This window comes from Thamnophis sirtalis, unplaced genomic scaffold (genome assembly GCF_051295495.1).
Source record: "Thamnophis sirtalis isolate CommonGarterSnake01/CBP01778 unplaced genomic scaffold, rThaSir2_p1.2 scaffold_7, whole genome shotgun sequence".
NCBI lineage: Eukaryota > Metazoa > Chordata > Lepidosauria > Squamata > Natricidae > Thamnophis > Thamnophis sirtalis.
The window spans coordinates 77,826,979-77,841,460 of record NW_028261387.1 but is presented as its reverse complement, the minus strand read 5'-3'; the positions used below and the strand labels follow the sequence as shown (position 1 = coordinate 77,841,460).

The window sequence follows — 14,482 nt, the reverse complement described above, 5'->3', positions numbered from 1 at the left end:
AGACTTCTTAAAAATGACTATAAAATTAGCCATTTAAATTAAATAGATGATGTCAGCTGCATTTTGACATTCTATCTTGCTCAAAATGTACCAGAGATTTTCCCAGTGCTCCTGATTCTTTTTTCAAATCTAACATATGCCTAAAAAATACTTTCTGCATGAAGACTGTGCATATGCTAATGTTCTATTCCTACATTCAGAACTTTTGAAAACACAGGCTCTCTTAATCACACAGATGAGTCACACATGAGTAATTTGGAAGCACTGTTGTAAACATTTTTGCAGCATTTGTGTAGGTAGATAGAATGGAAACAACAGCAGAATCCCTATCTCGAATGCATCTGTTGAACATCTAAATAACAATCATTCTCCATCAATAATTCCTCAATTCTTTAGTTTACAATGAAATACCACAATCTTCAGTGTAGTTTTGCATTGACATCAAATAAAAAGCTAAATCCTTGTCATGCTTTTCAAAGTCCTCTTAACAGAAAATAAAGCAAAGCAACTTTGTAATAAAAGATTTACTTTAGCTTTTTAGGATTTAAGGCATTGCTTCAATTCCCTGGATAGGCTTCAGTTGGTAGTTGGAATCATTAATATTTTAAATTACAATCATGAGATCAAGAATTTTAAATTAGAATATAACCTTCCTGCCCCAAAATAGATGTAGCTCTCTAGCAGCTATGACTTTTTGGGAATAAAATTGGAACTAATCTGTAATAGAGAAAGTTAGAAAAGCAGAGAGAAAGGGACAAGGCTCTCTGCTGTCTTTATTTTTGTGGTGCATTGTGAATGAAATATGTGACTATTGGTGTACATTTTGGGAGCAAAGACTGATCCCTTCAGTGAAGAATAAAAGGACAGAATCTCAAAGGGAAGTTTCTGCTTTGGGTTTTGGAAAGCTAATAAACAAGAAACTAGCAGACACACCTTTACTCAAAACGGGAAATGGTGACATTCACATTTTTTAAAACCACATCAGTTTTTTCCAACAAGCTCAGGACAAGAGAATAATGTTTCCTTTCCCCTCCACAAAATGATTATTTTTCACAAACACAAGAAAAATAAGGATGGCAAAAGTCACTTATATAGTGAGAATAATTCAATTATAGACTTGAACTCAAAATCACTTGATCCTAGTTAAATATTAATTGCTGAAGTAAAATTGTACCCCTTTCCCTATATAAAAGGCACTATAAGGCAGGTACTTCTCTAAAACATTTAGTATAGTTAAAAAAGTATAGAATTTAGTGCCAACAGAGTATACTCATTTATTTATTCATCAGTGAATTGGGTTTAGATCATTTTGAAGTAGTACTAGATTCTATAACAGCTTTGTTCCTTATGCCATCTTGTATGCTCAGGTTTTTTCCCCAACCATGTATATCTATATAGTCGAACTAAACTTTGATGTTTCTCTATTGTGTGTGCGTGTGTGTGCGCATAATGGTTATCTTTGCAGAGATTAATGCAACAAAATTTCATTTTAATGTTTGCTGATTAGTGTACATGTAAAGTGACAATAATTAAGATTCTATTCTATTCTCTAATTGTTTCGGAAGAGGACTGGTCAAATTCTATAGAGGCTATCAATTGCTTTTTGTTTTGAAGAGATTTTGATATCTGAAGCCCCAGCATCTCTTAACGAAGAACTGCTAAGGAGTAATTCATGAGATGGTTTACCGGTCTTCCAATCCTGCTGATGAGTTCTCATATCAATGCAGATTTTTTTTTTAAAAAAAGGAAGTACTCAAGGACTATAACTTAATGTGCTAATGAAAGTTATGGTATAATTTAATAATATAAAGTGACAACATTAAAAGACACATAATGGTCCCTTTGGATTCAACAGGAAATCAAGGAAGGATACAATTAAATCAGCAGTATTTGGTCCTGGGAATATTGGACAATGCATTTATACAAATACATCTTTTGTATGGTTTGTATGTACTATAGTACAATATAATTACTGGTCAAGCTACAAAAGGAAAATGAAATGTGAAACAGGGTCATTCCATCCAGCCTTCTCTTTAGCATGTATTGCATTCATTTGTTCATTATTTAAGAACTTGAAGAACTGATCCACAACTTTTTTCCCCCTTTCATATTCCTTCCTCTTTACACAGAGAGGGTTATTTTCTCTCCCACCCAAGTTGCTTCGGGTGACTTACTTAAAGCAAGAATTCTAAAACCTTTTCAGGCCAAAGAACATATTTTTTAAAATGTTCCTGGAACTCCTTGCAACAAAATAGCAGCTGTAGTGCATTTTCGCAGTACAAGCCCTGCCTTTTCTTCAACAGATTTGGCTATATCCAAATCAACCATTAATCTCTCAAATTCTTGTGGAACCTAGGACTCTTGAGAAATACTTTTTAAAAAGTATTTATTCAAAGAACTAAATGAGATTTCCAGAGATAACCAAATGAACATATAAACGTATTACCTTGTTATAACAATAACCCCCTTTCCAAAAACCAAGGTATTTTTATTATTATTATTAAAATGCATTTAAAAAAAACATTAATACTGAGGAAAATCTTGGTCAATTTTGTCAGCCCATGCCATGAGTCCTCCTTTGATATCCTTAACTGAAATTAAGCCTAGTTCATCATAAAGCAGTTCCTGCAATATTTTCACAGCTTTCTGAGAGTCATTTCCTAATTTACAGACAACATAAACTGGGAAAGCCACACTGCCATTGGTCCTCTCCTTCTCTTCGTGTATCTTCCGGTACAGAGACTTCAAACATTCTTCATCTTTTCTTTCTAGTTTATTTAAAGGCACCTGGAGGGATTTGGGCAAGCGACAGATCTCCACTTCGACTTCGGGACGCACATCCACCAGCACATGAGCAACCTGGTTTTCTAGAATCTTCTTGTATTCCTCTACAGAAATCCTCTCCTCGCTGGACAGTAAGCGCAAGGTGCGACACTTATCGGTGGCTGAAGACCCACAGAAAGTTTCATAATCCTGCAAGGTAGTCATGGAGGGTCGGTCCCCACACACAGCGCACTTAGGATCCCTGGGCCTGAGCTGGATGTGGCGAAACCGTCCTTCAAGCGCATCGAAGAGCAGCATCGACCGGCTGAAGGAGGATCCCATCCCGGAGGCAATCTTGAGCACCTCCAAGGCCTGCAGGGAGCCGAGGATGCCGGGCACCACGCCCAAAACCCCGCCGTCGGCGCAGTTGGTGACCGTTTCAGGAGGAGGGGGCTTGGGGAAGAGGCAGCGGTAGCATGGGCCCCCCTGGAAGTTGTACACAGCCAGCTGGCCCTCCAAGCGCAAGGCGCTGGCGGAGACCAAGGGCTTGCCAGCCAGCACACAGGCGTCGTTGACCAGATAGCGGGTGGGCACGTTGTCGGAGCAGTCGGCCACGATGTCGTAAGTGCGGATCAGATCCAAGGCGGTGGCGGGGCTGAGCGCCAGCTCGTAAGGCTCGTACCTCCCGGCGGAATTCAGCTCTTTCAGCGCGGCGGCGGCCGATTGCGCTTTGGAGCGGCCCAGGCGGCTCTCCCGGTGCAGCACCTGCCTGTGCAGGTTGTTCAGCTCCACCACGTCGTGGTCCACCAGCCCCAGGCGGCCCACGCCCGCCGCGGCCAGGTACTGCGCCAGCGGGCAGCCCAGCCCTCCGCAGCCCACCACCAGCACCCCGCACGAGGAAAGCCGCAGCTGCCCGCGCACGCCCAGCTCCGGCAACACCAACTGCCGCGAGTAGCGCTGGATATCCAGCCGGCTCAGTCCCGCCTGGAGGGCGGAAGAATCCGGCCTATCGCCGCCTCCGTCATCCGCCGAGTCCTCCTCGCGGGAAAACTGAGCGGCCTTCTCGGCTTGCATCGCAGCGGCTTTCTTCCTCCGCCGGCGAGCGTGGCCTCCTTCCGTTTCCGACTCCGAGGGACACGCCGTGGACACGCCCCCTCCTCCCCGCCCACCGACTGGCGGTTAATGCGCAGGGGCGATCGGCGGTTGAGCGGGCGCGCGCGCGCGTGCTCCGTCATGGCGACCGCGGCCCGCAAGTACTCGGTGCTGCTGCCCACCTACAACGAGCGCGAGAATCTTCCCCTGGTGGTCTGGCTGTTGGTGAACAGCTTCAAGGAGAGGTGACTGGAGAAGCGGGAGAGCGGCCTGTGGGAGGGGTAGCCTTTGCTAAGTGTGTTCCCAGGTCCTCGAACATTATGGGTTGATGGCTCAGTAGCTTAAGACGTTGAGCTCGACGATCCGAAGGTCGGCGGTTCGAATCCCTAGTACAGGTCTTCTGCGTGAGCCGGGGGTTGGGTTAGATGACCTCCAAGGTCCCTTCCAACGCTGTTACTGTTAAAATTGATATTTCCTTGGCCTTTGTATCGGAACAGGGAAGCTGTTGGTTTGGGGTGGGGAGGGCTTGGAGCCGAGAGCCTCGAGTCTAGGTCCAGTACTGTTGTCATGATACTATTGCCAAGAAAAAACATGATATTAAACAATACGTTACAGTAAATGTGACTTTCCAAATAAATGTAATAGGATTCATGACTACAGTTGCTTTCAATGGGACACCATTAGGGATTCTTCTCCCTTATGATTCTTGATGAATGTATCTTGCCTTTTTATGTACACTTGAGAGCAGCATATGCACAAAGACAAATTCCTTGTGTATCCAATTACACTTGACCAATAAAAAATTCTATTCTATTTCTATTCCTATTCTATTCTTTCCACCTTTAGAAATTGGCTTCATTTTGGATCAGACTTTACAAAATAATTCTTTTTTTCAGTGGGAATGAGTTCGAAATTATAATTATAGATGATGGAAGCCCAGATGGGACGCAGGAAGTTGCTGACCAGTTAATAAAGATTTATGGATCAGACAAAATTGTAAGTTACTTTTCCCCCCTTTGTCATCCCTCACTTACTTCCAGTTTCTTTAAAAAAGAACACCCCTGGTAGGCAATGGGTTTGCTTAATTTGTGTGCTGTTCACTTAATGACCATCATGTTCACTTAATAACCACTGTGTTCACTGCTGCAAAAATGTTGTAAAATCAGGTCAGTCACAGGATAACCTGCTTAATGACCAGCATGACTTAATGATCATATTTCCAATTCAATTATGGTCGTAAGTTGAAGGCTACCTATTGATTGCATATGTCATGGTTATTATCCGGACAGTCTTCTTTGGAATAGGTACTTCACTTGCAGGAACTGGAAGTGGAAGACAACTAGTCCTAAATATGTCTACCTATATTTAAATACAGAGAGATTATTATTATTATAAGGTTAAGATAAAAGTATTTCTTATACATTCTAAATTCAGGGAATCATATAAAATATGTGGGTAAATATGTAGGTTTACTTTAAGGAAATTAAATGTGGGGGAAATAAAGATTAAAATTATATAGTAGTTCTATTTGAGGAAGAGCAAAAGAGCAATAATGAAATTTTATTGGAAGTACATGATCATTAATCAGAGTTTAGTATGGTTCATCTTTTTTGTGTGTTTACTTATACTTTACAGCTGTTGAGACCCAGAGCAAAGAAACTTGGATTGGGTAAGTAGTCAGTAATGAGATGACTAACAATATTGTATTAATCTACCCTTGTACATTAACCTTCAGTCGACTTTATTTTTCAAAAATGAATTTAAATCAGAATCTAATTTTGCTGCTAATTCCATGCATTGTTTTTTGAGAACCAGAAAAGCAGAAAATATACACACTCATTTGGCAACGTACAAAATTAGTTTTGTTGCTACTCAGAATTAATGACACTGTCATGTAAGAAATTAATAGTCACATGAAAAGTAGCAAGTGTTAATTTTGTAGATATATAAACAGAAGAGAGGCATAATGGGATTCTTACATAGTGGAATATATTTTTTAAAATATTTTTATGGAGTTTATAGGTCTCTACCACCCCCCAGCCCCTCTGTATGAGCTGGCTGGCTTACAACAAAAATAAAAACGGAATATTTCATTTTTAAAAGTCTGTACACAAAAACAATTTTTTCCACAAGAGATCTACCATTTGTTCTAACTGGACTAGGATTGGAACTATATGAATCTCTGGTGGGAGGATACTCCAGACGGCAGATGCCCAAGACAGACAAGGCGCCTACCAAGCTGTTTAATCAATGGGACCCAGATCTTGTCAGAATTTATGAGATGGGAAGAAACTATCATATTTGATACATAGAAATGAAATTATTTGACTTAATGTCAGAAACATTTTATGCATGTACATGATTGTTAAAGGAGAGGGGAGTCATGGCTTTTATATTGTTTACATCAGGAACTGCTTACATTCATGGAATGAAACATGCCACAGGAAACTTCATTATTATTATGGATGCTGATCTCTCACACCATGTAAGATTGCTCTCCTCTATTTTTTACTTCCTAAACATTTTCTTTATTTCATTCACCTTGATTATTCACCCGCCTGTATTTTGAAGTGTTTTAAAGATCTGGCTCTTTCTTCAAGCCTTTGGAAAGGACAACTGATGGCTCTTTCTTCCTTTCTATGGAAACCCTATGGGTTTATTTTCTTTTATTTGTTTTTAAATGTTTTAGAATTGTAAACCATCCTGAATCTTTGGAAATATAATGGGATATAAATTTAATAAATTATTATTATGCATGGGTAATCTACGGTTAGACTCACCATCTAGGACAAGTGGAAACTTAAAATTCAAGTCCTAACCAAGGGCCCAAGAGTGATTAAAGTGGCATCTAAGACTATAGGGAGGTCCAAGCAGTTGTTTCTGTTTTCAAAATTAGGGTGTTCAGGCCTAGAAAATTTAGTACTTCCAGATATCACAGAAGTTGTTTAGGTATTACTTTGAGAACTCCAATTAAAATTAATAACAAGGGATTACTTGTTCCATAGGTGTTCAACTACAATCTGCAAATTCTAATATTTTCTATTTTTTTCTGATTGTTTTTCCTCAATCCTAGTATAATCTAGCATAATCAATCCTAGCATAACCTAGCAGCATGAATGAATCAGATTTTATTCTTTTTAATAACTTTTAATTAATTAATCCATCACAAAGTGAATTAATATGCTGCCCATTTCACTGCAAAGTAACTCTGGGAGACTTACAATTAAAATCTTACATATAAAAACAGATGCAGAAAATAAGAGGCAAAAGGCAAAATCAGTACAATAGTATCCTTCACCTCCAGCAAAGACCACCCCCACCAGGACCCCAGGCGAACAGACAGAGCTAGGTTTTAATGTCCTTCCAGAAGGCTAATAGGGTGGGGGAAGACCTATTTCAAAGAGCCGAAAAAGCTCTCCTTCTAAGACCCTGCCAGCTGAAACCTTTTGACTAACGGAGCTCACAGCATGTCCCTTCTGCTAGATTGAGTGGTACAGGCCAATATTAGGTTATGAATAAGATGCCTGTCTCTTTGAATTTAACTTCCCATAAGATCTTAACTCGCTCATTTTCCCAAACTTTCTCAATCTGATGGTCTCGGTACTATTTATTATGTTCTAAAAAAAATCATTTATTTTATTATTTTTGTTTTTATTGCTTTTCCTCATACCTTTTTTTTTCTCCTTGCAGCCCAAATTTATTCCAGAGTTTATCAAGTGAGTAGCATTTTTAATATTTAAGGCCAGGCCTTATAGTTTATTAGCCCTTTGTGGTGTTTATTTTTGGTAGGGATAGACAATAAGATTGAATACCAGAGGAAATATACACCACGCTGTTACAAAACTGTACTGTAGAAGATAATGCAGTTGTGTTGCATAGCTTTTCAACATAATATGATGTATTACTTCCCATTCAAGAGATTTTGGCTGAACTGTTTCATGAGAGAGTTTTGGAAATAAGTCATTTGTTTCAAAAATCTAAGGAAGGTTCACAAACACTTTGGACCTGTTGGAATACTAGGAATTTTGAAAATACATTGTTTCTTCTGTTTCTTATTTGTTGTTATAATTTACTATGTTCATGTCACTTTAATGCGACATATAATTGGCAAGGTTCTTGTAAAGTGATTTCCATGTAATCTATATGTGAATAACTGCTTGTTCTCTCCTCACCTACTGCACAGCCTTTTTCAAATCCTACATCAATTTAACTATGTCATACATCTGATGAAGTGAATTACAGTTCATCAGAATTTTGGCCTTTCAATAAAATGGTTCATCAGAAAAGATGCTGCCATTCATTTGGATGTTTGGTCACCACAGCTAATGAAATAGTCAAAGGAAAAATGTATGAATGTGTAATATCTCAATCTACACACTACTGTAATCTTAATTATGGAGTATGAGGTGGCATGCCATACCTGAACTAGTTTGATAAATAGGTCATAATAAAAATAACATTATTTACAAACATAATTCCCTAATATTCTGTGTATTTGCTTGTAGATTTCTGCTATTTATTTACTTTGTGCTCATTTAAATTGCTTATCAAATACCTGCATTGCTCAAAGTATATCATAGTTTTATTCTCTAGCTCTAACCATACTTTGAAGATGAAAAAGTATTAATTTTTAGTTTGTTTTATTTTTGTATTGCACATTAAATTTTTTAGTATCATTGGTGTATTTACCTGTTTCTGGATTATTGATGTACTAAATATGTGAGTTTGTAATTCAGGGAAAAAACACTTTCTTTTCTCTATCCAATTATTATTTCTGTAGAAAACAGAAAGAAGGAAATTTTGATATTGTGTCTGGGACTCGATATAAAGGAAATGGAGGTGTGCATGGATGGGATCTAAAACGGAAATTGATCAGGTCAGTGTTTCATCTATAGCCCTGTACCACTAGCAAAAATCATCTCATGAAACTGTCCATTTTCTTTCTCTGAATCATTGCCAGACACAGATTCTAAAAAGATTTCTTTAATTCTGAGAACATTGAAGAAAAAATTCTTATTTCTATCCAGCCCAGCTACACATCTTACACATCTTTTTATCCATTTTTATTTCATAAACGTATTCTCCACATGGGATATTCTGAAACTGAACACCACATTTTTCAAACATTCTTGAAAATATTATCAATATTATCTAGATTGGAGACATCTTACCTCAAAATACTAATATACTAATTGCAGAAAATAATGGTAGGAGACATTTATGTCTCCATCCCGTTTGGAAGAAACAAAACATTGAACTAGCCTTGGGCCATTTATTTCAGGTATCCAGCAGAGTTGGGCTTAAAAATATTTTGTTAATGTAAACTATCACTGTGTTACTCTGATCCTTTAATAAAACATCTTTAAAACATGGTTCAATTGATCATTTTAAAATTCTGATTTGCATATTAAAACATTGTATCTTACTTTGCAGCCGAGGTGCCAACTTTTTAACCCAAGTTCTGTTACGGCCAGGTGCATCAGATTTAACAGGAAGCTTCAGGTAAGCTGGTTTCTAAATGGCACATAATAATTCATGATCAGCAAGAATGCTTCAGGATAACGGCCAGTCTGAGATTGATAAAGAGATCTACTGAACTTGTAAAATTTAGATAACATCTGGGAGGCACCTGCATATAGATTATTGCTATTATTTATTCTTTTTTTACTACTAATTTATTACTTGAAAATGTGTGTACCTGTAACTGAGCTGTTGTAAACATTTTCATTTATGTGCACTAAATTTCAGGTTATATAGAAAAGAGGTTCTACAGAAACTGATGGAGAAATGTGTTTCAAAAGGATATGTTTTCCAAATGGAAATGATTGTCCGGGCCAGACAGTTGGGTTATTCTATTGGAGAGGTATGCTAAAAATCTAAAGCATAAAGAACATACTATATTTACATTTTTGTGCTCAAAGTTTACCTTCTGGTTATTAGAGTGAATTGATTGACAAGTAAAAACACTGAGGATTCAGATAAGATCTTATAGCATGAATAGCTTATATTAACATCTTAATTACTGATTTACTCAGTAGTTTAAACACAACTGCTAATTGGCCATAGCATCACAAAGTTAATCAGATGATGAACCTGACTGTTAATGACTATGATCAAGTAAGAGGTGCTGTTATAATGTGAACATTTCTTCTATCATTTAAAGATGCAGGGGATGAGAAAGGTATCCACTTAAATTCAAAGAAAAGCTTAATAGCAATAGCACTTAGACTTATATACTGCTTCACAGTGCTTTACAGTCCACTCTAAGCGGTTTACAGAGTCAGTATATTGCCCCCACAATTTGGGTCCTCATTTTACCAACCTTGGAAGGATGAGTCAACCTTGAGCTTGATGAGATTCAAACTGCCAAATTGCAGGTAACCAGGAGGCAGCAAAAATAGCCCTGCAGTACTGTACTGTAACCATTACGCCACCATGGCTCATGCCACCATAGCTTCTACAATTAACTAATACATCCTCCCTAATATTCTGGCATCAGGGTAAATTTGGTCGAATGGCTTCATTTCTAGTCATGTAGTGAAGGTGAAAGTTATTCATGTCTTTGCCATGGTATATTAAAAAAAGCATAATTTCTAAGGGCCTATATTTTAATTACCAAGGCCCTAGTATTGTGCCTAATAAATCTTTGTCTAATATTTTATCACTTGTTAAATTTCACCAAGTTTCAGGTCACAAAAGAAGTGGGTACTGCTTCTATAGAGAAGATATCTTTATTTATTAAAAATTCTTATATCATTTTTGCATTTGTTAGACTCTTAGCAATGTAGAGTGAAAAAGCAAAAGCAATAAAACTTAACTTTTTAAAGCAGCCAGATTTTTTTACCAGTTTGGGAAAGTGTAAAAAATTGTTCTAAGGAGTTCGTGGTTCTCTGATTTGCCCCATAACCAGCAGTGAAACACAGTTCCTTCCTTACGTCTGCCCAACTGGCTGAAGTCCATCAAGATGTTTAGTATCTTGGGCTTCATCTGTATTACATATTGTAGATTACTTTGCTAGTAGTTAAATTAGCAATGTCTGGGTATCCTATTTAGTGTAAAAATTCTATACCTTTCATTCCAATTTGAGAGATGCCCCTGGGATTCTTGAATCCTTTAGCCATGCTTGTTCATGAATTTATGCCAATGTCTGCTGTGTGTCAACAGAAGATTTACAAAGCATTCTTCATCAGAATTTCCACTGCTAAAAATAAATATGCATAGAAATATAATATATGTTTGGCAGAAAAATTTGGGTGTAGGAATTTTTTTCTCTGTTTCTGTTGCCAGTTGATTTCTAGTGGTGTATGCTTACTGAAAATTCCTAATTGGATTTTCCTGTGAATCCCAAAGGCTCAATTTGGGCTTTGGAGAATTTTAACATATTACATACTGAAATGTTACCATTCTTGTTTTGCTGTACTGAAAATAAACTGTAGTTTAAAATATTACAAAAACAGTGTTGTCTGTATTTAATGAACAGTTAGTGAATTGAAACCCTGTGTAATTTTACAAAAGCATTACTTCAGATATTTGCTATAAAAAGAAAGCAATGCAAGTCAATATCCCTTGAGAGTAAGAATATTTTATAGTTTTGGCCCTTTGAGACATTATACGACCTTGTTCTGCAAAAATCAGAAAAAGAGTAATTTCCATAAGTTTATATGAATTTACCACTAAATTGGGAATCTATACTTCTTTAAGATAGATATACTAGCCACCATAATACTAAAATATATACCTTTGTTCTATTATACACAGGGATACTGTATTCAGTAAGATATATACTGGGTACTTTTGAAAAGTGGGAAGTTGTTATGCTGTATTGTAGCAACAATAATGAATTTCATTTCAAAATAAGAAAGATGGATTTCATTTCAGCATAAGGAAGATACAGATACTTTAATAGATTTAAAGGGAACCTGGTTATTTTGTCTAATTTATTTAAAAGTTTACAATTATATCACATCATAAAACAGTACTAAAACAAGCAGTACAGATTATAGCGAAGCAATTATCAAAATTAAATGATTTGCAACTTGAGTAAACAAAGAGTTGTTGGCAGTGTTTGAAAGATCATAATAATCAGAGAGAGAGAAACAGTCCCGAATATGGTGGATTTTTTTAGACTTCTAGTGCATACCATCTTCATATTCAGGTTCTGGGTAGGCTGTTTTGTAACAATGATTTTGTAAGAAATGTTCTCTAAGCATATTTAAATGTGAGACAGCTATCACTTCATATTCTGCATCAAAAGACATTCCGTTACATGTTGGTAGATAAACATTGAATCTTGAGGTGAAGTGTTCCTATTTATATTTTTATTGGTTCTTATAACTGAAATGATTTTATTTTTTCATTTAATAGGTTCCAATATCATTTGTGGATCGAGTCTACGGAGAATCCAAGCTAGGAGGCAATGAAATAGTTTCCTTTCTGAAAGGATTGTTGACTCTATTTGCCACTACATAATAAAGAGATTCAGTACTATGCCAGCATTTCTATAGTTTAACTGAATAATTTATATTGGAATATGACAAAAATTCATTATGGCTCTAGAGATCAAAATTTCAAGGTCTCTTCCATTCAAGGTTATGACAGCGCTGAAAAAAGTTACTTATGTCACACTTATGATGTCAGAGCATTCACGTGTTCAAAATTTGGATACTTGACAACTGACATGTATTTACAACAGTACCAAGATCCTTTTGTGATCACATGATCAACTTTGGGATCTGCCCAACTGGCTTCTGACAAGCGATGTTCATGGGGACGCCAGTTTTATTTAACAATCACATGTTTCACTTAAAGACCATGGGAAAAGGTTATAAAATTGGGCATAACTTAATAACTGCCTCACTTGGCAGCAGGAGTTCCAGCCCCAACTTTGGTTGCAAGTCGAGGGCTACCTGTACTTCATATCTGAGAATGTAAAAGCTAAAGTTTTAAATTTCTTCAACACTTTTAGTTAAAAAAAGGTTTTGCATTTTAAATGATCTACAGGTAATTATCTGGAAATAATAATATATGGAAAGATTTATATAGCAGGTCATGAAGCAATTAAGAGGACTAGTACAATGATATATTTCTGATGGTACATTTGCATATACTACATTCGTCTATTTTGGAAAATGATATTAATATTCCACTTGCAGACTATTTGGCAGGGATCAAAATTTACATTCCAATCATTAGTTATAATTATTGTGGAATATAGTTTTGTGCTTCAGCCGTTATTTGCAATTTAAATGCATAAATAAAATATAAATCCTATTACAAATATCAGTTTAGGGGGAAGGAGTTTTCAGTCATTTGTTTTAATTAAAAAAAATATTCTAATCATTCTGTAAAATTTGGGTAGGGGGGGAAACAAGTAAAAACAGTACCTAAATGATCAAAGTACCACATCTTTTATACGCAAAAAAGATAGAATAGTGGGATTTTATTTTATTTTACAAAATAAAATGGACAATCTAAATCTATAAAAGTATGCATAGTATAAAGAAGGAAATACCTCTATTTGATAGAAGTTAGGATCATCAATGATATCAGATGACAAGTCATGATAAAATTGCTTGTTAAAACATGATTAAAACTATTCATGTAATGTGATCTTTAAAAATATTTCAAATATATGTATGTGTACTTAACAGATAATTATAAATATATTATCTAATTGGAACCTTTTGATTTTGAGGCCATAACTTTCTGAACACTCATTACTGGAAGACTGATTTATCTGTGTGTGTGTGTAATTTCATATTATTTCAAATGGTTCAGATAGTTACTATGATAAATTGTCTTGTTCAGAAAGTTTGAAGTTTAAATGGTAACTTTCTCATAGAAGCAAAGTATGTTCTTTAAACCCCTGCTTTTATCTCATGTTGAACTGACTCCCTTTTCCATTTAGTCCTGGTTGTCTTTATTTTCTCAAATTTCCTTGTACTGTTTATGTCAGTTGTTTTTCTTTTTTTGTAAAATATAGGTAATTTATTTGAGGACATTAATTCTGAATAAATTAATTATGAAATACATTTTTGTCTCCTATATCTTTGTATGATAAACCATTATGGCTAATATAGATGTCAAGACCAAATTCATGACATGCAGAGCAGCAACAGTATCACCAGATGGCAGCATTTTGCTTGAAGCTAAGCAGGGCCAGATCTGGTTAATAGTTGAATGGGACTCCACTAGGGAATACTAAAGGTGTAGGAGTGTAGAAAAATAGCTTGAAAAAAAATACTTCTATATTAGCAGGAAATTATGATTGTATCTGCAGAATCATGAGTCAAACTCAACTTGAGACCAGCTTTACCTTTACGTAGTGAAAAAAACTTAATAGAAATCATTGTCCATCATAAGTCAAGAGTAACAATGATCTCATCTATTTTATCTACAGTTGTAAGTGAGTTGGATCCACTTATTTTAGCCATCTCTGCTGGCACTTCTATTAGGGATAGGTAGATAGTATCCAGAAACTCAAAATATGCAGACTAGTATCAAGGGTCTTACATATGGACCAGGTGTGGGATTGAAAAATGTTAGCAACCGGCTCTTTGCCCGGTTGCTCGGTGGGCGTGGCCTACTCGGCCTCCTGCCCCGGGGAGGGGGCATTTTTGCCCTCCCC

General features: G+C 36.5%; 2 protein-coding genes across 2 annotated transcripts; one reads left to right on the top strand and one right to left on the bottom strand.

The window, feature by feature from the left end:
* Window positions 1–1,781: 1,781 nt before the first annotated feature.
* Window positions 1,782–3,932, bottom strand: MOCS3 (molybdenum cofactor synthesis 3). Its single transcript, XM_014059924.2, has one exon. The coding sequence runs from the start codon at window positions 3,835–3,837 to the stop codon at window positions 2,524–2,526; it is 1,314 nt and encodes a 437-aa protein (XP_013915399.2). The 5' UTR covers window positions 3,838–3,932; the 3' UTR covers window positions 1,782–2,523.
* A 10-nt stretch (window positions 3,933–3,942) lies between these two features.
* Window positions 3,943–13,886, top strand: DPM1 (dolichyl-phosphate mannosyltransferase subunit 1, catalytic). The gene is made up of 9 exons (XM_014059925.2): window positions 3,943–4,100; window positions 4,752–4,851; window positions 5,491–5,524; window positions 6,264–6,340; window positions 7,546–7,571; window positions 8,636–8,731; window positions 9,289–9,357; window positions 9,604–9,718; window positions 12,220–13,886. Exons 1-9 carry the CDS (start codon window positions 3,946–3,948, stop codon window positions 12,322–12,324), a joined length of 777 nt encoding a protein of 258 aa, XP_013915400.2. The 5' UTR covers window positions 3,943–3,945; the 3' UTR covers window positions 12,325–13,886.
* The last annotated feature ends 596 nt before the right edge of the window (window positions 13,887–14,482 follow it).